This window comes from Ursus maritimus, unplaced genomic scaffold, assembly GCF_017311325.1.
Source record: "Ursus maritimus isolate PB19 unplaced genomic scaffold, ASM1731132v1 scaffold_3, whole genome shotgun sequence".
NCBI classification, from domain to species: Eukaryota; Metazoa; Chordata; class Mammalia; order Carnivora; family Ursidae; genus Ursus; species Ursus maritimus.
Window position 1 is genome coordinate 55415533 of NW_024425563.1, and position 27716 is coordinate 55443248.

The 27716-nt window shown below is 35.3% G+C and overlaps 1 protein-coding gene across 4 annotated transcripts in view; it reads right to left on the minus strand.

Moving 5' to 3' along the window:
- The window catches only part of HDAC9 (histone deacetylase 9), a 684034-nt gene extending 662847 nt beyond the window's left edge, over positions 1 to 21187 (minus strand). Inside the window, exon 1 of one of the 4 annotated variants that reach the window (XM_040644215.1) lies at positions 20838 to 21187. In XM_040644215.1, the coding sequence (XP_040500149.1) occupies positions 20838 to 20931 (94 nt within the window). In that variant the 5' untranslated portion in view covers positions 20932 to 21187. The remainder of the gene's footprint in view (positions 1 to 20837) is intronic. The other 3 variants (XM_040644216.1, XM_040644218.1, XM_040644217.1) reach the window with 3 other exon arrangements.
- Between the last annotated feature and the right edge of the window lie 6529 nt (positions 21188 to 27716).

A 27716-nucleotide genomic window follows, 5' to 3' on the forward strand; every position in this document is an offset into this window, starting at 1 on the left:
ATTTGTTCCAGCATATGAGAGAGAATGACGCCTGACATGATCTGCATGAATTAACAACTCTGGAAGTACAGATGAGGCGGTAATTTCTAAAGGCAATGAAAAAGTATACCAGGAAAAATTTTTGGCAAAAGCTAAAATATATTCCATGTTCATAATGTTTAATTTGAAGACATATTATGCATAGGACACAGCATTATCTAGAAGAAAGGAAATCCTGGCCTTTAGAAACGCAACAACCCCTTCAGGTCACAGAATTACCAATGCATCTGAGTAAAATATTACCTATCAAACCTTTCAGGACCATCTACCACCACCCAAGAGGTGTTTGTTGGCTGCTTATTTCACTCACTAAGGCAGTGAAGGGCTACAAACTTCATCTTCTCTTATTTGCATTAAGATGTAAGGACATAAAAAGAAAATGTAAGGCCATCAGGTTTTAGCAGAGATGCCAGATCATCCAAATTCTGATTATGCAAACTCTCTGTTGAATGACCTCATGGATTACCCTTTAATAGAAGACATTCTTCATCAAAAACCATATCTTTTTATGGATTTTACTTATCAACCCTCAGAAGTTGGGGAAAGAATTTTTTCAAGTTAAAAAGAGAAAGAGTTTTGCTAGAAAATCTTCAACTGTGCAGTTAACACTGAATTTGATAAACAGTACATTCCCAGTAACAGCCACCAAAATTCCAAGTTAAATCTGTGCCCTTGGAACAACGCCAAAATGCCACAGCATATTTGCACTTTGAACAAATTGCACATTTTTAACTCCTATTTTTTTCTGCCAAAACAAAGGCTCAAATATGCAGATTCTATCCTCTCTGAAAACTTTACAATGGTAATTTTGGATGCAAAGAAAAATGCTTTCAAGACCAACAGAGTGATAGATTGATTTGCAATCTTAGTTTTAATACTACCTGAACTATTTCTGGAAATCATATGTGAAAACAGATACCATGAAATTGTCACTATCATCATCTGGCATTGAAATCAGGCAATTTTATTAGATCTTTCTTTGCTACTTGGCCAATATCCTTAACCTCTCAGCCTCAATTTCATTATTTGTCAGATAGTGATAATAATACCTCAAAGGCTTGTTGAAGGAGTCAATGAGACGATAAATGTGTCTAACCTAGTTTCCAACACATAGTAGCTAATCAATAAATGATACCCCTACCATTATATCAAATTAGGCATTTGCACCTACTGGGTTCAAGACACTAATCATGATTTGCAAAAGGAAAATAATAATTTTAAAAAAGCATTTCTAAGCTTTCACTTATAATCTGAAAAATGCCCTGATTTAGGGCACGATTTTAATGAGAAAACTCTGTTAAGAAAGTGAATATTTTCAAATATACCACTCTTCCCCCCAAATAATTACTCATTAAGACCCTACTAAAGGATCTTCTTACCGAATTGTCCACTATGGAAGAAATTCCAGTAAAAACAGATATAGTTTGATCAGGATCCAATAGAGTTGAGTTGCTGAAAAAAACTCCCCATGTTATTTCTGGAAATATTTGACTACTTTATTACTTTAATGGGTACCCTATAATAAACATCATTCACTCTTAGTTTTTGATAAAAGAATACTATAATTCATTCTGGTGGAAGTAAATACATATGTAAAGCTAAATTTGTTAGAATAAAAATACTTTTTCCTTAGGGCAATAAAGATTAGTATAGTTATAATCTATGCTAAAATGGTTGCTCTTTTACTGAATCCAAATAGAGAAGATAAACGAGTCTTCTAACTAGGACCAAATATATTTCTTATGTTTTATCTTTTGCTATCTTTTTTAAAAGAATATATTTTAGGGGCGCTGAGGTGGCTCAGTCAGTTAAGCATCTGCCTTCAGCTCAAGTCATGATCTCAGGGTCCTGGGATCGAGCCCCAAGTTGGGCTCCCTGCTCAGCAGGGAGTCTGCTTCTCCCTCTCCCTCTGCCCCCCCACTCATGCTCGTGCGCTCTCTCTGTAATTAATAAATAAAATCTTTTTAAAAGAATATATTTTAGTCCTATTCTATTTAAAAACAAAAATATGCAAATATTAGTTTGGATTTTAGTTTTAATTTTGATTTAATGTATAGTTCCTTCTCCTCACTGTCAATATTCTGCAAACAGATACAGCTGAGTTGCATCCACCATATACATTACTGTAGGTAATCTGAATGCTATGATGATCTGAAATGTGTCTAATATTGTTTCCATTAAATTGTTTAATGTATTATAATTTTGCATTAAAAATTTATATACAATAAATTCCCTTGGAGGTTTTAAATAGCAACTTACTAATTACCTTCCTTGCAAAAAGTTCCTAAGACATGAAATATTTACTATTAAATAGCTTCTATATTTCACCTTAGGGAATGCCGAAATGTTTCCCAATGCATAACTTTAGTGACCCGAGCATTTAAAAAATGATGAGTAAGATACCAGAGAGATATGTAAATCCCAAGCTGCTGAGTTTGTTTTGGTTAAACAGCCCAGCTTTTTTTTTGGGGGGGGGGGGACAGACAAGATTAAATGTGAATCTCCCTTTACAAGAGAAGATGGTATGCAATTAGAGTACAGAGATGATCCAAATCACAAATAAATGACTTGGGTGAGTTGTTAGTGGGAATCTTTTGTCTGGATAGGGGCTTTCATTCTTAGAAGAATATTTTGAGCACCATATTAAGTGTCCTTGACAAAATTTCTCTCAAGAAGACCCAGCTGACAATATTAATGGTTATTATGTCTTTCAAGATGCATAATTCTACTCACTTATTCAGTAGATCCCCTTAACCCTTTGCTTACATAGAATATAAATATTAAGCTTTTTTTAAACAGAAGTAGAAAGTGAATCAAATTAAGTGGACAAGTATTTAAAAATGAGAGACTGTTTTGTGTGATTTGTAACAGAACAGAAATGATAATAAGATGACTTTATTTATTAGAATTTATTTTAGAAGCTTTCTATGTGCTTTTTAAATGCTTTACACTGGTATCTCATTGAAATCTCTCAACAACCTGGAAAATGGGCACAATTATAATTCTAATTTTATAAATGAGGAAACTGAAGCACATAGAGGTTGAGAAACTAGGCTTCTTAATTAAAAGGAGAAAAAAAATTAGGACATTATTCTTATGATACAAAAATTACTATGAATCAGAAACTTCCATTTCCTGTCAAGATGAAATAATGGACTCTTCTACCTGAATCAACCAAAAAATGGACAAAATATGTGAAACAATGGTTTTAAAACACTAGAACATCAGGCAACAAAGCACAGTGATCCCTGAGAGATGCAAAATATACAAAGCAGGCCCAAAGATTGCACAGCTTAATGTCTTAAACGGCTTTCTGGTAATGGTACAGTGAGTGGAAACCCAGAAAGAACTCAGTAGACTCCCAGAGGCAAAGAGACAAAGCTGAAAGTCTGAGGACAACAAAGTATAAGCCGTAGACAGAGCTACTCCAGTCATGTCTAATTGGAACCAAAACGAGAAAAGTTTTTAATAACTCCATTGTGTCCTTGAATGAAGCTCAGAATACTTAGAGGGATACAAAAAATATTCAGCATTCAAGAAGGTATGTTTAGCATATAATAAAAATTACCAGGTATGGCAGGAAGCAGGAAAATATGAGCCCAACTAAGGAGAAAAGTCAACCAAAACAGACTCAAAAATAATAGATGCCTTAAAATTAACTAAAAAAAACACCATATTCAAACAGTTATGAAACGGTATCCCACCTATTCAAAAAGTTAAGTAATGACACGAAAAGATGTTAGAAAGAACCAAATGAAAGTTCTAGAAATGGAAACTACAATGTGTCAGATGAACAATACATTGGATGGGATTAACAGCTGATTAGACATTTCAGGAAAAAAAAGGTTAGTGAACTTGCAGACATAGCAACAGAAACTACCAAAATGAAATACACAAAAAGAGAAATTTTTAAAAATATAAGAGGATCATATCATTTCATAGGGCTAAAGTACATGTGTTTGAAACTCCCAAATGATGGATGATATTTGAAGAGAAAACGGCCCCTAAATGTCCATATTTGATGGAAAACATACACTCACAGATCCAATAAACTCAATAAACACAAAGCAGAAGAAACATGAATAAAACTACTCCAAAGAATATTATAATCAAATTGTTCCAAAATGGTAATAAAGAGAATAAAAATTTTAAAAACAGCCAAGGGTACAGGGAATGGGAGGGTGGGGAGAAGACACACTTTAAGTACAGAGGAACAAAGGTAAGTATTATGACTCAAAGTGAAAGGATTGAAAAATATATGCTAACATTAATCAAGAGACAGCTGTGACAAAAGCAAATTTCAGAGCAAAGAATACTACTAAAGGTAAAAATTGTCATTTCATGATAGTGGAATCAATTCATCAATGGGTTATGTCAATTTTAAATGTTTATGTACCTAATATCAGAGCTTCTAAATAGAGAAAAAGGCAAATAGAATTTCAAGAAGAAATAGATAAATCCACAATTTTAATAGGAGATTTCAATACTCTTCCCACGATTGATAGAGTAGATAGAAAAATCAGTAAAAATATACGAGATCTGAATAAGACTATCAACAAACTTGAATTTATTAACATTTATAGAAAACTCAATAGTAGAATACACATTTAATTCAAGTACATGTGAAACATTTGCCTATGAACGTGGTACCATATTTTGTGTCACAAGACAAATCTCAGTACACTTAAAAGGATTCAATTCATACAAGTTATATTCTGACCAAAATGTAATAAATTAGAAATCACTAACAGAAAGATATCTGGGAAAATCCTCAAATATTTGGAAAATAAATAAAACACTTACAAATTATCCATGGGGCAAATAATAAATCAAAAGGGAAATTAGAAAGTATTCTGTGACATTAAAAGCAAAGACAACATAAGCTAAAATAAGTGAGTGTGACTGCATCAAATTAAATAGATTCTGCTCAGCAAAGAAAACCACTAAAATAAAAAGGCAACCTATGGAATCTGAGAAAATATTTGTAAACTACATACCTGGTAAGGAGTTAATATCCAAAATATACAAGGAACACATACGACTCAACAGCAAAAACATAAAGAGCCCAATTTTTAAATGGGCAAATAGCCTGAATAGACATTTTTCCAAAGAAGACATACAAATGGTGAACAGGTTCATGAAAAAGTGTTCCTCATCACTAATTATTAAGGAAATGCAAATCAAAACCACAATGAGATATCACCTCACACCTGTTAGAATGGTCATCATCAAAAGGACAAGAGATAACATATGCTGGTGAATAGGTAAAGCCCAACGCTGTATTCCGTTGTTGGGAATGTAAACTGATAGTCATTGTGGAAAACAGTATAGAGGTTCCTCAAGAAATTAAAAACAGAACGACCTATGATTCAGCAAATGAACCTGAAGGGCATTATGCTAAGTGAAATAAACCAGAGAAAGACAAATACTACATGGTATTACTTCTATGTGGAGATTAAAAGGGGAAAAAAAAGACAAACCTATATTAGTTGTTTCCTGGGACTTGAGTCTAGGAGGAGGATAAGGAAAGGGTAAGTACAAACTTTTAGTTTTAAGATATGTTGCAAGATGAATAAGGTATGAGGATCTAATGTATAACATGGTGACTACAGTTGATAACACATGTCATATAATTGAAATTTGCTAAGAGAATAGAACTTAAATGTTTTCAGGGGAAAACAAAGTAAATATATGAGGGAGGGATGTATTAATTACTTCAATAGGAGGAATTCTTTCTCAACAGATATATATATGAAATCATCATGGTATACCCTTAAAAAAAAAGAAACTATTCTAAACCAAATGAAAATGAAAACACAACATATCAATGTCTGTGGAATGTAGCTAAGACAGTATTAGCAGTATTTAAGAGAAATTTTATAACACTAAATACATAGAATTGAAAAGAAGAAAAATCTCACATCAATTACCTCAGCTTCCACAATAAGAAACTAGAAAAAGGGGAACAAATCAAATTCAAAGCAAGTAGAAGAAAGGTAATAATGAAGATCAGAGTGGAAATCAAAGAAACAGAAAACAGAAGGATAACTGAGAATATCAATGAAACCAAAAGCTGATTACTCAAGAAGATTTATAATACTGGTAAACTTCTAGTTAATGATGATGATAATGATGATGATAAAAAAGAGAAAAGACATTAATTACTAATATCAGGAATGAAATCTGTGACATCATTACAGATTCTACAAAGAGTCAAAGGGTAATATGAGAATATTACCAGCAACTTTATGCCTGCACATCTGAAGACCTAGAGAAAGTGGGCAAGTTCCTTGAAAAATACAAACTACCAAATTCAAGAAGAGATGGGTAATGTGAATAACACTGCATCTATTAAAGAATTTGCATTAGTAATTAAATATCTTCCTGTAAAAAAAAAACAAAAACAAACAAACAAAAACTCCAGGTTTAGGAGGAGTTCACTGTTGAATTCTACCAAATATTTAAAAGAAAAAGAGAATGCCAACCCTCGGCAAACTCTTCCAGAAAACTGAAGACAAGTGACTTTCCCGACGTAGTCCCAATATTAGACTAGCATTACCCTGATACCAAAATCTGACAAACACATTACAAGAAAAGAAAAATACAGGGCGTCTGGGTGGCTCAGTTGGCTAAGTGCCTGCCTTCGGCTCAGGTCATGATCCCTGAGTCCTGGGACTGACTCTAGCAACAGGCTCCCTGCTCAGTGGGGAGTCTGCTTCTCCCTCTGCCCCTTTCCCATAGTTGTGCTCCGCCCCCCTGCAAAAATAAATAAAATCTTAAAAAAAAAAAAAGAAAATTACAGACCAATATTCCTCAAATAGAATCCATCAATATATAAAAAGTAGTATAAACCCTGACCAAGTGGGATTTACCTCAGTAATGCAAGATTGGTTTACCATCTGAAAAGCAATTAATGAAAGATACCATATTAATAAATGACAAAACCACATAATCATCTCAAGAGAAGCAGAAAAATAATAAATCAATTCTTGATGAGCTATGTGGAAACAGGTGCAAATTCTGAATGTACCTAACAGTATGTGCTATTCATATTGTCAAATATTTATTAAGGATCTATGCACTGGAGCCTAATTCTTGGCTCAGAAAACATTAGGAAAAAAGAGACAAACCCTAGCTTCAGTACAGCTTATATCTTTGTAATTGTTGTCATTATCATTGTAACATCATCATCATTCCTTTTACTCTGTTCAGATCCCTCTATGAATAGTAATGGCACTCTACCACACGCTTCAACTTGCCAACATAGTAAGTTGCTATTGCATATCCAATTGATTTTACATACATACTTTGTCTCATCAGAGGCTTATGCACATTCTGTTTCTAATTTCTTAGACCTGAATACCTTAAATACAATAATTTTCTATTTCCCTTCTTGTTTAAATAAAATAAAGGCGCTTATCTCCATGGTAGTTCTAGATAAGAAAACAATAATGAAAAATAACAATCCCTTACACTTGCATAGTGCTTTACACTTTTCAAAGCGTTTTCATATTGACTATATCATGATCTCATTTGAAAAATTCTGTGAGGTCACTAGAGAGAGTAAGAAATCTCTTTATTTCATAGATGAGAAAACTGAGGCCCAGAGACGTTAAGTAAATATCCATAATTCACAGCTATGTAATTTTCTCACATAGATGCTATTCTTCCATTTCCTTTAAGTTTCAGAAAGAGCAATGGTTTCATAAATATGCATTATCTTTCTTGAATATAGTGGCACGTGTCCAATTTCCTAAACAGGCTCCTTCAAATAGACCCAATATGGTTTTGCCGACACGGCTACTACGCTCTTTATCCAGTAGTAATCAAGTCCACTGTGGAACATACACACTCCTCAAGTCTCACACTATTACAAGATGACCAGACCAGCTAAAGATGAGTAAGTGGCCCGTGTGAGGAAAATTCTAGATCAAGGAACTAAGAATTCACATTATTATAACGTTAGAATCCAAAATACAAATAATATTAATTACACTTCCACAAAATTCATCTGTAATAATAAATTATCCTTACTGAAAGCATATTTTAGAGTTTTATATAGGACTGTTAAAAATATAACCTGTTTTTAAAGCTCCGTATCAACTTAACCAGAAAAATAACCATCTCAATCAATTTATTTAACAAAGGTGGACTCAGAGTGCTAAAAAGTATTTTGGATATTCTTTTACCCAATTTCAGTAGAACTGGCTCTGCACAGCTGACAGGAAGAAATGAAGAAAGGTTTCCTCTTCTATAAATAAAATACAGAAGTATGAGAAGGAGGGGGGCATTTGAAGTTGGTTAATTTGCTGTTCCTCTTTTAAAAATCACTAAATTGAATGTGAAAATAATTCAATACTCTAACTTGTTCATGGATTTCTCCAAATGATTGCAAATCTCTGGAAAACAACCTTACTCCGTTACTATTTCTGCAGTAAATTATATACATTACAAAATAATGTCATTGGAGAAAAACCAACAAAAGCATTAAGAGATTATGTTTCTAGGCACATGCAGAGCTCATTTTACTTTAATTATACAGTTCTTTAATTTGGTAATTATAAAATATTCCCTGACAAAATTAGTTTTAGTTACAAACTTAGGCATGTAAATTTCATAGAGCCACCACTTTTTCTGACACACTGTCAGAATGTCATAGTTTTTAAATAATGACAGTACGTGGTATGGCACCACTACTTTTTAAAGAAATACATCCACAAGAACTTAATGTTCAGTTGGCTTCCTCAAAAGAAAACAGATGAGGAATAAATAGTGGCAATAGTTTGCCTGCTTATGAAACATGAAATTAACAGAAAAACATTTCAAATTTCACTCATCATCAGGCCTACCATGTATATCAATACCCACCTCAACTTGAAGAGTGACATTTTAGAACTATTTAACATGAAATTAAGCTAGCAATTATCATCGACTCTTTCTCAAATGGCTAGAATTGCAACCAAATTTCCATCAGTTTTATTCCTTAAGGTATAGAGAGAAGGAAGCACATATATTCATAACGAAAAGTGCCTATGTTAAAGTGAAGATATTGTTATTCACATTATTAAATATTGTTAACGTTACACTAACAAGCTTCTGTTTACAGAATTCACTGCACAGCCCCTTGTTTGTTGAGCTGTACTTATATATGTGGCTACGTTTGCATTGGTGTTTGAATGGGAACACATGAGAAGTAAAAAAGAAAAGATACAACAAACGGGTCATCAAAATTAGATAAGCATCTCATGGGGAAGTCAAAATGAGGCTATACCAAAACATTAATATTAATAATAATAATAGTTATTTGATCATGATACAATATGCACTGTGTGAAATTAATATTCCCATTTTTCAGATGGAGAAACTGAAGCACAAGAGGTTAAAACATTTGTCCAAGGTCCTATAGCTAGCAAATGAATGAAAATCTGATCCCAGGCATGCTGACTAGAGATGAATCCCTGATTCTCCTAAGGAAAATGATTATTTTGAACTCTATATTTTCATAATTATATAATTTATGTAATTCCTATGAACAATAAAAAATAAACAAGTGAAAAAACTGCAAGCCACAAAATGTTTGTGTGGCCAAAAAGCTTTCTGAATTATACTGTTTCATGACTGACTGACATTTGGATTAGTCTCCCAAACATAAAATTCCCTACTTCACCATTGCATCCAGCATGATCCCTTCCCCACTCATCTCTTCTGCTGATAGAGAGGGAAAGTAATGATTTGGAATCATCCTACATACAGAGTGCCTCATAGTCCTGCCCTTTTCTTCACTTTCTTCTGTGAGGGATTCTAAGCATTCTTAGAGAGACCAGCAGCTCAGCGCTTATCCCCACCCCTTCCCTGAGAATAAGTCTAATTTCCCTATTAATCTCTTCCAAAATGTTCTTCCTACATTTTTAAAATTAACATTTCTCATTCTCACCCTTTTCCTCCTCTACTGCCCAGTAGAATCTTGGAGGCTAAGGAATTAAAAACGGGACCACAGTCTTCTGCATTGGACCAGGCTTAGCAGCAAATCCATCTGTATCAAGAATTTCATGGGCCTGGTCTGACCTTGGAACATGTTCCTGAGCAATCCAGGATGAATCAGGAGGTGGGATCTCTCAGTGTCAGTCCTCCCAGCCGAAGAAGACTAGAAACTTGGTGGCATAAAGACTGTGCAGGGCTAAGAAATGGAAAGAGTCAAAATGAACAAAGTCCAAGGGAAAAAAAGGAAGAGAGACTGATTGAGTCTAAAGCAAAGAAAAAGAATCTATGGTAGAACAAAGACAGTATCCTTTTCTTGTATAATTGATGTAATATATTGCTTCTCTGAGATTATTGATAAATTGTTCTAAATTTTCTTCTGTTTTGTATTAAAGGTATTTCTTCTGTCTTTCCTTTTTTTCTTTTCCTTCTTTCGTTCTCTCGCTTCCTCCCTTTCTTTCTTTCTCTTCTTTTCTTTTTCTTTCTTTCTTTTCTTCTGTTTGAGAAGCTCAATTTCTCTCTTTAAAATTCAAACTTCTTCTGAAAGATCAGGCCTTCAGGCCTGTAAGTGGGAAATAGGTTGACAAGTATGTAGACTTGCACTTAATCCCCCGTTTATCAATCCGATTCCTCACCTCCAGCTTCCCATATCCCAGGTGTCCCAATGTCTCGAAATTCTGTGGATTAATTTCTTCAAATAGTCAACTTCTCTAACCCTATTGGGCAAGAAGAAGGGTAGTCTGCTAACTGTAGGGTGGTGGGGCAAAGAAGGGAGACATGATCTGGTGACTGATTGCTACTTAAATAAACTTTCAACCAACCATTATATACAGTCATTAGCCTCATCCCCACCTGTAATCCCTGGATCCTTTTGAGTTTAGGGGAACAAAATACCTTGCTTCTCAATGTACTCTCCCTGTAGAAACTGAATTTGAGTTTCCTCCATGGTTCTAAGGTAGCCCTCTTCCCATGTTCCAGAAATATGTTGGTATCCCTTCTCTGTAATTATCTCCCTCTCCTACTGACTGTCTCCTATGAGTTTATACTTTTAAATGTTTATTGTTACTTTAATGGAGTTTCTGCAAATAATAGATAATTGCGTGTTTTCACTAATATACTTGAAAAATTCTGATATTTTGAAAAAGTAATCACCACCAATAACCTTTAATATATCATCAAATATAAGAATACCCTCATTTTGGCAAGAATGACTGAAGTATATTTTCTTACACAATGAAGGTTATTTTATGTCTAGTTAATATTTTCCCCTAGGAATAGGAATTGACTTTTCATGCTTTTTATCCATTTCTAGTAATATTTTTTTCTCTTGATTCATTTCTGTAATTAATTATTAATGAATTCTTGACACTAAGTCACCTCTTGGCTGAGGTGAATTATTCTTTTAAGATACTGCTAAATTTAATTTGTTATATTTTACCTAGACTTCTTGCCTATACATCCATAATAGGGATTGTTGTATAGATATATATTTGTGATATTTTCTGCTAAGTTTTAGATTCAGGATTATGTGACTTTCAAAAATATTAATTGGGACACTTTCTATAAATTTCTATTTAGGCAAATAAGAATTTACTTCTTAAAAATTTGAAAAGCTTACTGGTATGAACATTTTGAGATATTGCAGTTTTTTACTCCAAAATTATAAGTAGTTAGCCGCTAAAATTTTGCCTATCAAGTTTCATAGAGAATCAGCTTAGAAGTTCTATTTTTATTAAAATTTCTATTTCATTTCAACTTTATTCATTTTTAAAATAACTTTGCTTTACACTTTTTCTGAGTCAAATTTCTAAAGATTTTAAAATTATTATTATTATTTTCAAGATTTTATTTTATTTATTTATTTGGGGGGGTGGGGAGAGCACAGAGGGAGAGTCAAAGGGAGAAGCTTAGCAGTGAGCCCGATGAGGGACTCCATCCCAGGGCCCTGAGATCATAACCTGAGCCAAAGGCAGGCACTTCCCAGATGCTCCTAAATTATTATTTTTAAGAACCAGCTCTTGGATATATGAATACCACCTTTCATGGTTTCTTTAAATTTTGTTTTTTATCTCATCTAATTCCCCTTAATATTGTTATGTTTAAATTTTATATTTTAAAAAACATCTTATGTTGCGTTTTACTTTTTGTAGTTTAAAATGAAATAATTTACCACCATATATTCGCCTGTGAATGCGGCTTTGCTGAACATCAGGAGGGTTTTTTTTCCTCCTAAATAGTGTTCTTATTTTCTAAATGACTCATAACTGCAGTTTTAATTGCCTCTGACCCAACAGTTTTGAATGGCTTATTCCTTCCAAGTAATTATCTGTGTTACAGCTTTTTGTTAATAATTTCTGGTTTTATTATATTATAATCAGAGAATATGGTCTATCTTTTGGCACACAACTTAACTCCTAACAGTACAAGGAACTAAATTTGGCATGATAAATAGACTTCTCACTTCAAGTAAATACTTTTAATCAGGATCTTTATATAAGTTTGACTTTTCACAATAGATGTTTTATCAAAGGGTCTTCTAACTTCTGAAATACAGTCTTTCTCAGTGTTTAAAAAGGTGCTTGTTGATGTCTTTGCCCCTAACAAAATTATTAGCTCATGGTCTAATTGTACATGAAAAGGAATAACTTCCTCTAGCTTCAACACGAAAGACAAGCCAAAATGAGAAGTGGTGTTTTCAACCACTTAAATAACCACCATCTTGAATTTAAAAAAGAATATTTTACAGATGAATTAATGGAAATCTACAAAGGCTTAATGACTTGCCTACCATCTCACATCTAGTACAGAGTTGCCAGGGCAGAATAATTTTTTTTTTTTAATTCTTCTGCCATAGTCCCCTTCCTACGTGCTCTCTCCTTTTATTGGCCCAATTATGGAATGTATTCACAAATCTTATGTATTTCTCATTAATTTGATTAAAACAATTATGTGCTAGAATAAAAGCAAAAATTAAGTTTAAGGAACTAGGGAGGGGTGCCTGGGTGGCTCACTCAGTTAAGCGTCTGCCTTCAGCTCAGGTCATGATCCCAGGGTCCTGGAATCAAGCCTGGCATTGGGATCCCTGCTCAGCGGGGAATCTGCTTCTCCCTCTGCCTCTCCCCCTTTGCTCGTGCTCTCTCTCTCTCAAATAAATAAACAAAATCTTTTTAAAAAATAAGGGACTAGGAAGAGAATTTTAGAATTTTACACTTAAACACAGCTACAAATTGCAGACTTGTGAAAAAAAATCATCTTTAAGATGGGACAAGGAAAGCATCTCAGGGGAACTCTGGTTACACAGGCCATGTGATAATATTTACTGGTCAGTCTTGTCTCCACCAGAATATTTTAGTCATTAGTTTGAAATGTTTAAGTGAGGAAATAATCAGAAAAACTATTTCATATCTGTATAAAGTTCCCTCTCCTCTCCTAGAAAGAATTTTAATTAGAACTCCAGAGAAAATAACTGGCAATATTTTTAAACATGCCTAAACTTTTAAATGTCTGGCAAATGTGGTCATGGAAGGTGTACTGAGCCTGACCGAAGTTTAATGTGTGGGTTCCAGTCCTGGCTCTGTGACCTTAGCATCTGTGACTTAGCTCTGTGACTCTAGATGTTTCTCTAGACCTCCTTTTCCTGAGAGGCTGTGCACAGACGGTCCCTTCCATATCCTTGAACTCAATTTTTGTGAAACCTAGATTTGCAAATGATATTGTCCTTTATTTCAGGTAATATTTATTCAGAATGTATCCGGTGTCAGAAAACAGCACCAGGTAATAGATTATAGCATGAGAAAGGGTAGTTACAGTCCCTACCTACAACAAATGTAGTCAGTCACTATTTCTTCACTTCCAACAGGATGACTACATTATTATATTTAAAATAGTTATTATGCTAATATGTTTCTCTTGTGTATGCAACAGGCATTTTGTAATTTCTCTGAGAATTAAAGGTGATTTAAAAAAGAAAAAGCTACATATTTCTGTTATAGTCTGCAAACTACAGCATACGTTCAGAAAGTTACATTTTACCGCACACCTAACAAAAGGTGGTGCTATATGCCTCAGCTCCATTTTTGTCTGTGGCTGTCAGAGCTATTTTAAGTTTTAATTGAAACTATGTATTTCCTAAAAATAAGTTAGCTGAACATATTGCCTTTTCTTTTTGTTAAAAAAAACAACTTTCTATTATGCCAATAATGTCAGAGATTAATAACAAACGTAAAAGATAATTAAGCAGGGACATTTAAAATAAATGGAATTCAAAATGTATTGCATGCTTGATTGTCGGACTAAAATTAAACAACTAATCTGAATATGACTGATGGGAATGTTGCTGAAGGAACAATTAAAACAGTGCAACTCTGATAGGTTCAATCAGGGTAGTTCTCTTCTTATTTTCCATTTGCCTTTTGTTATTTATACCTGAAATGCAAAACCATATGATCAGTTTCTCACCTCTGCTTATGGTTGTGGTGACAGGGAAATCAATTGTTAATTGGTCAGCTCAAACTGTACTCATTTACTTATTACGTTTGTGTCTCTTCCTCCTTGATCTTAAATTTCCTTAAGATCTCCTCAGGATTATTTGTTTTATGTGAGTAAAACCAGGATGCCACAGTGCTAAACTTACTGCTTTGCCATTTGTTTCAGATTATTCTTCCTACATGCTCCAATTTGCATAACTTTATTGTTTTGTGGATTCTAAGCTTGTGAATTTATTACCAAGGCACCTGCCAGTGTTACTGTATTTAAGGAACTGTCAGCAGTTTCTATTTTGGGGTTCTAAGTTGGCTACAAAAACTCACTCTGGGCTGAATTTTGGCGTGTGTTACAGGGTAGCAAACGAAGAGGGATTTATTTTTAGAAAAGGGGGGGAGAGTGGTGGGGAAATAGTTTTTTGCTTTTTTTTTTTTTTGAGGTATAGAAATATAAAATAGAAAACAGAAGTTGGTGGTTTCAGAAGTATTCTGAAAGATTAATCCTCTTTGATTTTTCTGAAGTTGGTTGGGTACCTTTTCCAACCCATTAGGCTACATTGCAGACTCATGCCTTGAGGGATTATGGCAAAACATTAGAATTATCTTTTCTATTTACTGGCAAAATACCTTGTGTATGCCTTAATTTTAACAATGGGACAGGAGCTTTAGCGGTAAAAATCATCCATTTAGTGAAGACTAGACTAGAACCAACAAGTTTCAGGTTCCTGACAAAAGACTAAGCATCTTAAGTATGACCTTCAATTGTGTCAAAAGGAGGTTCTTCCTACCCTTCTTCCCTCCTGCAACCCATCATCACTATCAGCACAAAGAGCTTCACTAAATTGGGAAGAAGCAGGGATGCTCTGAGTTTCATCTAGTTTTGAAGCTTTGTCTCTGGAAAGAGTCTTCACAATCTAAATCTTTATTTGGCAAGCAAAAAAAAAAAAAAAAAATTCCAAGATCCATCAGCATATCTGGAACTTTTGCAGAATAATATAATCAGAAAGTTTATTTTTCCAAAGCATTGAGGCACAGAAGATAAGTATCATGCCCTTCCTCTTATCCACACACATGTGAGAGACTATAGGCATACACATCTTAGAATTTGCCAATAAACTATAGTTTATACTTTATACCTAATGTATCTTAGACATAAAATCTGTACTATTTCCGAGGTAAAATGAATAAGAATCTTATAGCTAGCCAGATGTAGTATCAATTAACAAACGTCTCTTGAGCACCTTTTGGGGCAAGGCACTAAGCTAGAGAGTTGGGTTAGTAAGGAATATAAAACTCTGGGGCAGGGATGAAAGTATAATGTGAAATGAAGAAAAGAAGGGGAAGTCTATGAAAGACATAATCTGCATCCAAACACTGCTTATGGGAAGTATACTCTGGTCCGCAGGTTTGAGCAAGATGGACCCTCTGGCAGGTGCATCACTATTGTGAAACTGCAGACACTGAAATAATCAGAGACTAACATCAAACACTGAATCATACAATTCATTCCATTCTCTCTTCAGAACTTACTCGCCAAGTAGCCTTTCAGTTATAATTTGATTTTTCCCTGTAGAGTAACTTTCATGAGTCAGCACTGAGTAGGCTCATATGTGCATTCTAAATCATCTGGAGCAAAGAATTCTTGTGATAAACCAATATATTTGGAGTTATACATTAATATCTTGTGAGTTCGGTTAATGAAAGCCTGTCCCTGTATGAGAGTTCTAGTCCCAATATGCTAACCAAATAAGTGCCTAGATCTCCATTGCTAAGGTCCACACCCCACAGTCTATGAGTCCAGTCCTACCACATGACAGGAGCTTAATGAATGAGTGAAGGTGGTGGAACACTGTAAAAGGCCCTGGAGGGGGTAGCCTGGCCTCTCCTGGTAGCCCACTTCAATTACTATGTAGTTTTTTCTCCAATTTCAACAGGAACTAAAAAGTTCAAAGAGAAAAACAGTCATGGTTTGAATTTTTACAATTTCATTTTATTTTAATGAACTCCAAAAATAAATGAGCTAAAGCAAAAAAGCTTCTAAACCATACCTCATTTCCACTCTGATGTTTCCAGTCTCATAAATACTGCTTAAATAAATATCCTTTAAACCATGTTAGATTTTTTCCCCCTATTTCTGCAGCAGCCTATTGCTGAAAGATACCTTAGCACAACCTCCTCTTTTACAAAGGAGCAAACTGATGTGATTATTTCATCTAATCCTATAACAATAAAAAAAGGAAATAAGTACCAAAAGTAGATTAAAATAACCAAGAAGTTGTTCCTCACTAATTAAAATCAGGAAGTTTGGTTAGTTTGATGTTATTAGGAAACAAAAAATTATTTCAGAGTAACTCATATGTATTTTTTGCTGTTTATCCAACTTTAGTTGGTATAGGCTCTTCAAGTTTATCCTCAATTTTCTGGTTATTAATAGTTTTAATTAGCTTTTTCACATTTATGGGATGATAATAAAAACAGCAAGTTCTTCAGAAATATGTGTTTTTCTTTTAGCTTTTGTTTTCTTAAGCATAAAAATTTGCACCCCAAGAGTGAAGTGTTGCCTATTTCATGTTTTGCTTTGTTATTGTTTTAATTAGTATAACATTCCATGTTTTGGCTTTTAGTATCAAGTTTAACTGTATGCAGTAGGCCAACAGTGCTCAAATATCAGCAATTTCATATGGCCCCAACTAATATTTACTTAAAAATGTAGTTTTTACTGCAAATTAGTCATAGGATAACATTATATTTTCTGGCCAATTATATCTAGTTTTGTTTTTGTTTTTGTTTTTGTTTTTAAGTAGGCTTCATACCCAGCACAGAGCCCAAAACAGGGCTTGAACTCACAACCCTGAGATCAAGACCTGAGCTGAGATCAAGGGTTGGTTGCTTAACCAACTGAGCCACCAGGCACCCCTATATCTAGTTTCTGATATGTAAACCAAAAATAAAATATTTCAGTAAGAGAGTTAAATTTAATTTGTAGCAAAGAACTCTGCTTATCCTAAAAAATAAGTTGATTACCCTAAAAACAACTACTTGTAATCATATAAGCACTCTACATACTAATCAATTAAAAGTGAAAAAGAGATGTTTCCTTACTAAAGTCCAATAGATACTATGTCAACTGTAAAATGAGATCAAATAAAAATCAATGTAAGAATTCATTTATAATAACTTGTCACATATCTCTATGGTGTTTAAGGGTCATTGGCACATGGGGAAAGGGAGGGGGGGAGTCCCTCTACTCTTAATTGCTTTTATAGATAGCTTGAGGTACTGTAAATCATAAAAGGGTGAAATGATGGAAAATAGGGCACTGAGGAGAAAGATCTTTGTTTACCTCAATGACCTGCATGAAAATCACTCAATTAACAACCTAATATCAGCTGTCCCCTGGATTCCACCTGTGAAGACTTCAGATTTCTCCATACTTTCCACACTCTACAGAAGGCAATGTAACTAGAAATAAATGACTTTCAAAGATGGACTTACATAAAAGAACACAGTGTGTACAGTATACAACTCGTAACTACACCTTCTTACAGAATTTTTTAAAATCTTAACAGTTTAAAAGTGCTGAGAAATCCAAAATATATATTCATCTTGGTGACAGACAACGTGCATTGTGAACAAGCTCCTCTTCTTAATCAGACCCTTTGTTCCAGGTACCAAAAATGAGCCAGCATATTTTACTGTTTGTGACAAAACGAGAAATATATAAATGATGAAGAGAAATTGAGAACTCATAGTTAGCTCCTAAAGAGAACATGACATATCCACTACATTTGCATAAAATAGCTGAGAAAATAATATAACTGCTTCTCAATATCTGTTATCTAAATTATACCTCTGGGTGCCTGCATGGCTCAGCTGGTTAAGCGTCTGATTCTCGATTTCGACTCAGGTCATGACCTCAGGGGTGTGAGATCTAGCTTCATGTCAGGCTCTCTGCTCAAGGCAGTCTTCTTGTCCCTCTCCCTTTGCTCCTCCCTCACTAGCTCACTCTTTTTCTCTCTCACAAATAAATCAAATCTTGAAAAAATAAAAATAAATAAATTATACGTCCTTCAAGCTTTCCTTGTCCAAAACAATTTTTTTTAAATCCCAAGGGGCATCTGGGTGGCTCAGTCGGTTAAGCAACCTGCTCTTGATTTTGGTTCAGGTCATGATCTAGGGCTCTGTGGTCAGTGGGAGTCTGCTTGGGATTCTCTCCCTCCCTCTCCCTCTGCTCCTCCCCGTTTGTGCTCTCTCTCTCTTTCTCAAATAAATAAATAAATTCTTTTTTAAAAAAATCCTAAGAATATTGTCATTTGTAAGACAAATATATTCTTTCAGGTAATTTTACTGAAATACACATTATTTGCAGAATGGAAGTAGGAATATTCAATTTGAAGTTCTGAAAAGTAAAACCAAAACCATTATGCCAGACAAAGATACAATTTGAAATAAGACAACAGGACTTTATGTTTACTAATAACAAAAACAATATTAAATAAAATTAACCATGAACAATTTCAGTTCTATGTCAGAATCTCACTGGCTGAATTTGTTACCTGAAAACTGTTTTCACTATTTATAACATCTATGTCCTGAGAATAAAGCTCAGCTAAATTTATTTACTTTTGTCAAGCACCATTAGTTATAGCCAGTGACAAAACCAATTAAACATTTATTTTGAATGATTTTTTTTGCCTATATTACACTAGGTCATGGTGATTTTACCACAAACTGAAGTGAAATATCCCCAATCTTGAAAATTTTTATGTACTCATTTTTTTCTTTTATTAAGCTTTTCATTTTAATTCCTGTATAGTTAACATACAGTGTCATATTAGTTTCAAGTGTACAATATAGTGATTTAACAATGTATTTAACAAATACATCATCACTCAGTGCTCATCATAAGTGTACTCAATCCCCTTCACCTATTTCACCCATCCCCCCACCCACCTCCCCTCTGATGTGCTTATTTTAAATGAGTATTCTCAGTTAAAGTAACTATTTTTTTCAACAAGAACATTTTTTTACTTGATGCATACTTCAGAATGCATAGTTCTGAAAAATATATACAAAACATTCCATCCAAGAAAAACAGAATACACATTTTCCTCAAGTACTCACAGTAGAATCTCCTAGTTAAATCACATGAAAGGAGACATAACAAATATTGCAAATTTAAGAAGACTGAAATCCTACCAAGTATATTTTCCAACCACGATGGTACCAAACTAAAGATCAACAATAACACAAAGCTGGACAATCTACAATGTAAATATTAAATATTTAAATATGTCAATATTAAATAACACACTACTGCACAAGCAGTGGGCCAAATGAGAAATCAAATGGCAAATCAAACTATGTCTCAAAACAAAAGAAAAAGAAAACACAATATTCCAAAACCTATAGGACGCAGCAAAAGCAGATGTTAGAATTCAATTTATGCTATAAATGCTTGTATTAAAAAAAAAAGTTCAAATAAACAACTTCATATTACATCACAAGGAACCAGAAGAAGAAGAAGAAGGAGGAGGAGGAGGAGGAGGAGGAGGAGGAGGAGGAGAAGGAGAAGAAGAAAAGGAAGAAGAAGAAGAAACTTAGCTGAAATTTAGCAGAGGAAACAAATAACCAAGGGGGAAAAACAGCAAAATACTTGTGCTATAAACTCAAATAAAATGCAATGATATCTATAATATTTCTGAAACAGTCTTCCAATTCAAGCTATCATCAGCTTCTGCATAAACTGAATCATTGTCTGTCATGGAAATTATCTGTCTTGACTTTTACTCTGTATCTCCTTTAGAATGTTTTGGTTTTGGGAGGGTTTTTTTGAAGGTGGCAACAGTAGAATCATGGGTCCAGTTTCTCTTAAAACCCACACACACACATCTCTGTCTCAGATATACTAAGTGATGCCAGTCTCTTGCTAGATTTTAATAATCTCTTTAATTCATTTTGCTGCTAAAACGTCCAACAATATGAAGTACATTGTAATGATTATACAGAGTTTACTGATGTTCGTTCACTAAATTGCTTTATTTCTGGCTGTTCTGGTAACTTGCAATGGTACACTTGACAAGATGAAATCAATACTAGTTAAAGAATAATTAATAACTCAATGTTGTGTTCGTATTGTCAACAGGGGGAAACTGTAGGCCATTTCTTTGTTTTAATCACCGCTTTTAAATTCACAAAGTAGAGTTCTGTTTTCAAAAGTGCTGGGAGCCAAGAATTAAGGTAATGGGTACTCTTTCCATTCACATGCTTTGTCTTGATCTCTCTCTGAGGACTCTCTTTCATCTCATAGACTTAAAATTACTGGGTCATTTTTATTACCTTTTGGTACTTCATGTTCCTTTTCTGTCAGGCAACGACTCAACTTGTATGTGTAGGTCAGTTGCCCCCAGTTTAGCTCTGCACTTACATACATGTTAAGCTCTGCAGTTGACAGCACCTGGAGGATAGCAGGAAAGCAGGAGGGTTCATTGCAGCTTTAAGAACTTTCAGACTTTATCAGTCAGAAAAGAAACTTTATACTATTTTCAATTTGAGCTTAAAACAATCTGTGGTATTTTAGCATTTGGCGTGGATGTCTCATGTCACTTATCACATTATACCCTGCATTATAATTATTTCTGTAAATACTAAAGTTGTTTTAGGGACCTCTAAGCTCCATAAGGGCAAGAGCTATTTCTTATTCATCTTTTTATGCTTTACAAAAATGCTCCTCAAATTTAATGTGCACACAAAACACCTGGGAATCTCACTGGAATGCAGATTCTGTTCAGCAGTTTTGGGATGGGGCCTGAAGCATTGCAATTCTGACCAACTACCAGGTTTGCTGACCCTGCTGACCTGAAAACCACACTGTGAGTAGGTAGAGCATACAGGACCCAATATAAGCCAATGAACCACTTCAAGGTATTTCTTTCAATTTTCTTTGAGGGAAATACCTAGTTAGCTTTGGTAGAAAGTTAACATTATTGAGTGCCAACAATGTGCCAAATACAGTTGATAACTCTCACATCCCTAGAAGGTAGGTATGATTTTATCTCCATTCTTCAGGTAGGGAAATTGATGCACAAAGAGGTGAGGTAATTGCCAAAGTAACTGAACCCACCTCTACCTGACTGAACTGCCTCAGCTCTTAATCACATCAACATGTTTCCTCTTAGCATCTCATAGCCATAATAAATGAGGTCGCCTGGGACACACTTTCTCCCCTTCTCTCTCAGAGAAAATCTCCCATCCTTCTAGGCCTGGCAGGGTGCCACTTCTCTGACTTCCCTCCATTGTATGTAACTTCCCCACTTCCCTTGAGGTTCCCTAGATATTTGTTCATCCTCCTAGTGTAGCACTTGCGAAAGAGTATTACAGTTATCTGAGAGGGGTCCTCTGATCTTCCTTGCCAGGTGTCAAAAGCTTGAGAGTTGGAATTTGGTCTTACTCATTGGTGATACCCCAAAAGTTAGAGCATGGGAGCTTTTATTTTTTTAATTTTTTTTTAAGATTGTATTTATTTATTTGAGAGAGTGAGCAAGCAAGAAAGAGAGCATGACCTAGCGGAAGAGGAGAGGGAGAAGAGACTCCCCACTGAGCAGGGAGCCCGACGTGGGGCTCAATCCTGGGACTCGGGATCACGACCTGAGCCAAAGGCAAATGCTTAACACAATGTCCACACACCACTCTCAGGGATTCAAATTTTTCTGGTCTGGGTTAGAGCCTAGGCATCAGCATGCTTGTGAAACTCCCCAGGAGAGTCTAATGGGCTGCAGGTGAGAATCCCGGACAGTGAGCCTCAAAGGACATAATGAGGGCTAGGACGTTCACTCTGAGGGAAGTGGATGTACTTTGAAGGGTTTTGACAAGCTCCCTCTGGCTGATGTGTTGAGAACAGTCCACAGGGGGACAAGGGCCAAAGCCAAGAGTTGGGATATCAAGTAAGAGGCCACTGTAATAATCTGGCTAGGAGAAAAGCATCGTCAAGACTGGGGGAGTGTCAATGGAGGTGATGAGAAATAGTCATAGGTCTAGATTTTTTTCCAAGGTAGAGCCAATACAAATTTAAGACAAACTGTATGTGGGTCTGGGAGATAGAAATGGATGAAGGATAATTCCAAAGTTTGGGGACTGAACAACTAGAACGTGGTTTGCTATTTACTAAGAGACTTTCCAAGGGATAAGTAACAGGTGTACATTTGCCACTATTCATTCCAAAAGAAGGCCAACCATCTCTGAGGTCAGTATTATAATGGAGCCTGCTTTTCAATAATGAAGTTCTTTTCCCCAACATATACTCTCCTTCCTGATACCCTTCACTGAACCAGGCCCCTTCTCTTTCCCAAACTCCACGTTCTCCCAGAAGTCTTCCTTTCCTCTCGTAGATCCTTTCCAAAGTTTTCCCCCATGCTTATTGGATGATTTTTCTCCAGAAGGGAAACCCTTCTTACTTCTTCCTGCATCCTGAGACTAGCTGCTATTTTTCTCTCCCACAGCAACCTCACATTTTGCCCTCAATCCTGTTCTTAAATCCTGCTTACTATTAGCCATATCTGTCTGGTTTTGTCTCCTATACCCCTAACTAGAAAAACATATTGGATGCCCCTACTGAGTCAGCAGTCAGGATGCTCCACACCAGCATACTCTCAAGGTAAAAATAAACAAACACTCTGACTGTAGAATTAAACCTTTTCAGTATGAAAATATAATCTCCTGGTACGTAGGCGATAAGAGCTGCAGTGTATGAAAAGTGATATGCTCACATTAAGTAAACCCTGAAAATTATTTTCCTTGACAACCAAAGATGTATCTAACCATATTTCCAGAGGGAAATCATACTCTGCAGTATCTAATATGGTAACCCACAAAAATTAGCTACTCTATGATAGTCTACGATCATGAAAATTACACTCAATACCCCTTCTTTGATACCTAAAAACACGTTTTCCTATGCCCAAAGTCTGTGATTATGAAAAGAAACAAACTGAATAATCCAAATTGTATTGTTCACGTTCAAATCCTGAAGCACGAAACTAGAACAAATAATTTTCTGATTATGCCACAACTTTATAGATGAGCAGTGTCTGATGCTGTTAAATCTACCAAAAAGAAGGGATGATTTTAAAGTTAGCTTTACCTACGGATGAGATTTTTCTACATGTCACTGTCAGAAAATGTTTTAAATAACAGGGAAAGGATCTTGGAGGCTTAGGGAGGTGGAAGCTATACATTTCTTCCTCTAGAAATCTTAAAGAAATTCTCACCTAAAAGAAGAGTAAAATAAATTTAGCTAGTTTGAAATGTTAAGTATCTTTTGAAATTGAGGCTAATACATAATGGAAAGCAGAAATACTTCAATTTTGCCTTGCTTTTATATAAATTCTAAATGAAATATTCAAAGTTACAGCTCTCCAAGTTAAAAGAAATGGGTAACATTTATGTGGCTCTATTGTGCGTTAAGGTGAAGACTTTGATTGGAACTTGGCTTAGTTGGGAAAGGAGAAGTTAATAAGGCAATTGTTCATGTGCTACCTAAAATCAGACAGGAATGTGAACCTTAAACAAGACACAGCGTATAGAGTTACTCTCAAAAGGACTAACTTTCCAAAACTCACCAGTACATACCATTTCAATAGTGCTCTCTAATCCAAATGAAGCAACCACTTTTCAATTTAATTTTATTATTCCTATCATTCCACAGTCACACACACACACACACACACACACACACATACTTTTTTTTTAAAGTTTACAAAACAATGCTGTGGTTAAAATGGAATGATCCTTAGCAACATTAAGGCATCACCCCTATTTAATGTGGCCTGTTCTTGTGTTTATCATCAATTCTGAGCTCTTCTTCATTTGCCGTCTTTTACCTCACATAGCACATGGAATGTAAATGTTCAAAACATTTAAGATAGGTAAGAAGATGAATGAGGTAGGAGGACTGGTGATGAAAGGAAAGCATGAAAAGATCATGAAGGTTCTGAAGGCCTGGATTTAACCAGAAAGGAAAGAGAATAAAGAAAGGGAGGAGACAGAAAAAAAAAAAAATAGTTGAAGATACAAAGAACGATGTTGGTCTGCTCCACTGTTTAGACTCAAGTCAGATCTGACTATAACAGTAAGAAAATCTCGTAAGAAATCTGTAGAACCTTCTTAGGCCTAAAGTATGGATAGTAGGATCTATTAGTTTGAACCATATAAAATTGCCTGACCTACAAAAATCCCCATTGCATATGGTTCAGCCTAAGATAAACATTTGCATTGTCAAGGCTAATTATTTCTGCTCTTTCCTCTTCCCAAGCATGACTTAGATAAATATGCTGGAAAATGGACAATTGGGAAGTTCCTCTAAGGAGGCTATGGGACTCCTTGAGCTCTCACTGCTAGCCATACATGGAGCAGGGAACAAAAATCAGAGTTTACCCCCCAGCCCAAGGCTCCTTCCACACCCCCTGCAACAGTGCGAGGGTCCAAAGAGAGAAACAAAGTGAAAGGAAGAGCAGATGTCAGACTTACCTGCACACTCAGAATTTCACTGAGGGATGAAATTATGTCTACCAAAATAGAGCTCCCTTCCTCCCCGTGTACCAGAGAACAATGAATAAAAAATGAGTCAGCTGAAAGAGTGACAGTTCCCCCAAGAGCCACGGGTTAGTGGCATTTTTTTAAGAGTAAATCCCAAGTTTGTCAAATTCAAGAGTTCTTTGCTGGTGATTAGTTAACATGATTGACATTAAGGGATACTTTCAAGAGCAACCCATCCGACCATGACTCATCTTTCAGGGTTGGACAGGAGAGTCAGTGCAGAGGATTTTATACCCTCAGTCATTATCACTGTCCTAAAAAATAAGAGCTCATACCATTACCAGCACAGTTCCTCCTTTAGCTGAAAGTTAAAGACAGATTTCCAAGTCCCATGGAAGCATTCACTAGTGGATCTAATGAGAGATCAACCACGGAGCACATCAAGGACAGGAAGATAAAGAATATAATCAACTACCTGATCAGCCCAAATTACTCACATAAACAGATAATATGGGCCAGGGAAGAAAAATGCTCAAAGTTGATTTGAAAGATCTTCACAGATCTCTTAATAGCCTCAAACTTGTTGAAAGAATTTATTAGGCTGTTACTATAAGCATCCTTGAGGATCACTGGGCACCTCAATGCAGTTGAATGTCCTCCTGTCTTTTCTTCCACAGATACGCTGATGAGCTTATTAAAAGCCGGGCTGTTATGGCAGCGGCAAGTGCTCAAAGCACTTGGTCTGCAGAGTGAGAGAAAATCTTTTGTTCCCACCATCACGGGTTATTAAGGTTATAAAATTTGGAACTGAGAGTCGGTCAACAACAACAATAAAAACCTGCTGCACTAATTAAAAAGAGATTGTATATCTGAAAAAGAACATTACGTTTCTCTTTCAGTTTGGGCTCCAAGAAAAGCAAATCAAAATGTTGGGGCAATGTTGTGATTGTCTGCTGTTAATGGCAAGGCTGCTATTTTAAATTGCAAGGAAACTTTTCAAAACCTTAAATAATGGTTTCAATTGTATTTAGGCCTTGCCCTAGATGGCAAATACATCTTTACCTCTTTTTCAAAATTGGGTGGCTAAAAACTTTTTTGAGGAACACAGTAGAGGTACCTTGTAAATTTAGTCTTGTGTATTTTTGCTGGAGCTAAATTAAAAGCAATATATTGGTGAGTTGTAAAAGTCAAATAAAGAAATTAAATTTAGCACAGTGTTTACAATGGTGATTTCTCATTGCAATAATTATGGGAACTCATAAAATTTAGGCTTTGTGAGAAAAGCAGATTTGTTAGACTTATTTTTAAATTTATGGGCATCAACAAATAGGATAGTTTCCAAATATTTTATTTGATCTGATTTTTTTTTAATCTGGCTGGAAATTTGCTTAAAGCATTCACAAGTTTCCATTTTATTGGTGGCTAGATGAGCCTGTATTTGTAAATACACTGTGTCTACTTTTAAACTGTTTCTTTGGCTTTAGAGTTTATGTTTAAATGCATAAACATAAAAAAAGAGATAAGTAAAATCTATTTTAAGATCTGAGAGGCAATTTTGAAAGTTTTACTGAACCCCAAACTAATCTGCACCAGCCACAGAAACCACTCGTGTTAGCAGCAAATAATAAAGAGAAAGTACCAAAAACTAAATACCATAAAATGTTTTTGTTTCAACCCTCAGGTGTGTTTAAGGTTATCAGCTTAGAACTGTAAAGCAAACAACAATCATGACAAACACTACTCGGCTAACAAACATTTAATGTTTCTCTATACCAGCACTTGTCATACTTTTATGGAGGGACGAATCTCCTCCCTGCCACCAGTATGGGTGAGGAGGTCTGGGAGGGGCCTGAGAGTCTGCATTTCTAGTGTCTTCCTGTGTGATGTCAATGCTGCTGAATGCTGCTGACCTGATCCAGACTTTGAGTAGCAGAAATCTATTACGTACTGAGCACAGCACTAGGGCATATATTTTTACATTTTATCTTCTTAACCACCCTAAGATACAGGTAGTATTATCCCCACCTACCAAATAAGGAAACAGAGGAAAAGAGAGATTTCATACTAGTAGCAAGGGACAGAACCAAACTATGAGCCCAAGTCTCTTTGAAACCAAGGTCCCTTGTCTACAATATTTCAATTCCTTCATCACTCAAGAAGAATCTCTCATTATCAATAACCTGCTAATCCAAGATAAATGGATCCAACTCAATTCTAGAGGAGTTTAAAAATTCAGATGCTCAGGCCTTAGCACCTCACCCCATCCTCCATATATTTCCTTTTTGATAAATGTGCTAGGAATTAAGAAGTCTAAATATTTTCATCATCTCCACAGGTGACTCTGGCAATCACCAAAGTTACTCATCTGTTACGCTGTCTGAAGAGAGAACCCACTGCAATAAATGCCATCTGCATTCCATTTGTTACTGAAAATGGCAAATAGGAGGTGTGGATGCTGATCAAGTATGTGGGCTTGAGGAAAAACATTTCCTCTGTAAAAAAAGTTAGACATTTACTTAGCGTTTTCTCTTGGATGACAACACACAAATTGTAATCTTTCAGTTAATCTCTAGACCTGAGCTATATAGTCCTTTTGTAATTCTCCCTCATTTCATGTAAGGCTCTAATCCAACAGCTGCCGGCCTCTCCAGCAGGTGTATGCAGAAAACAAGTCCATCCTGAGAC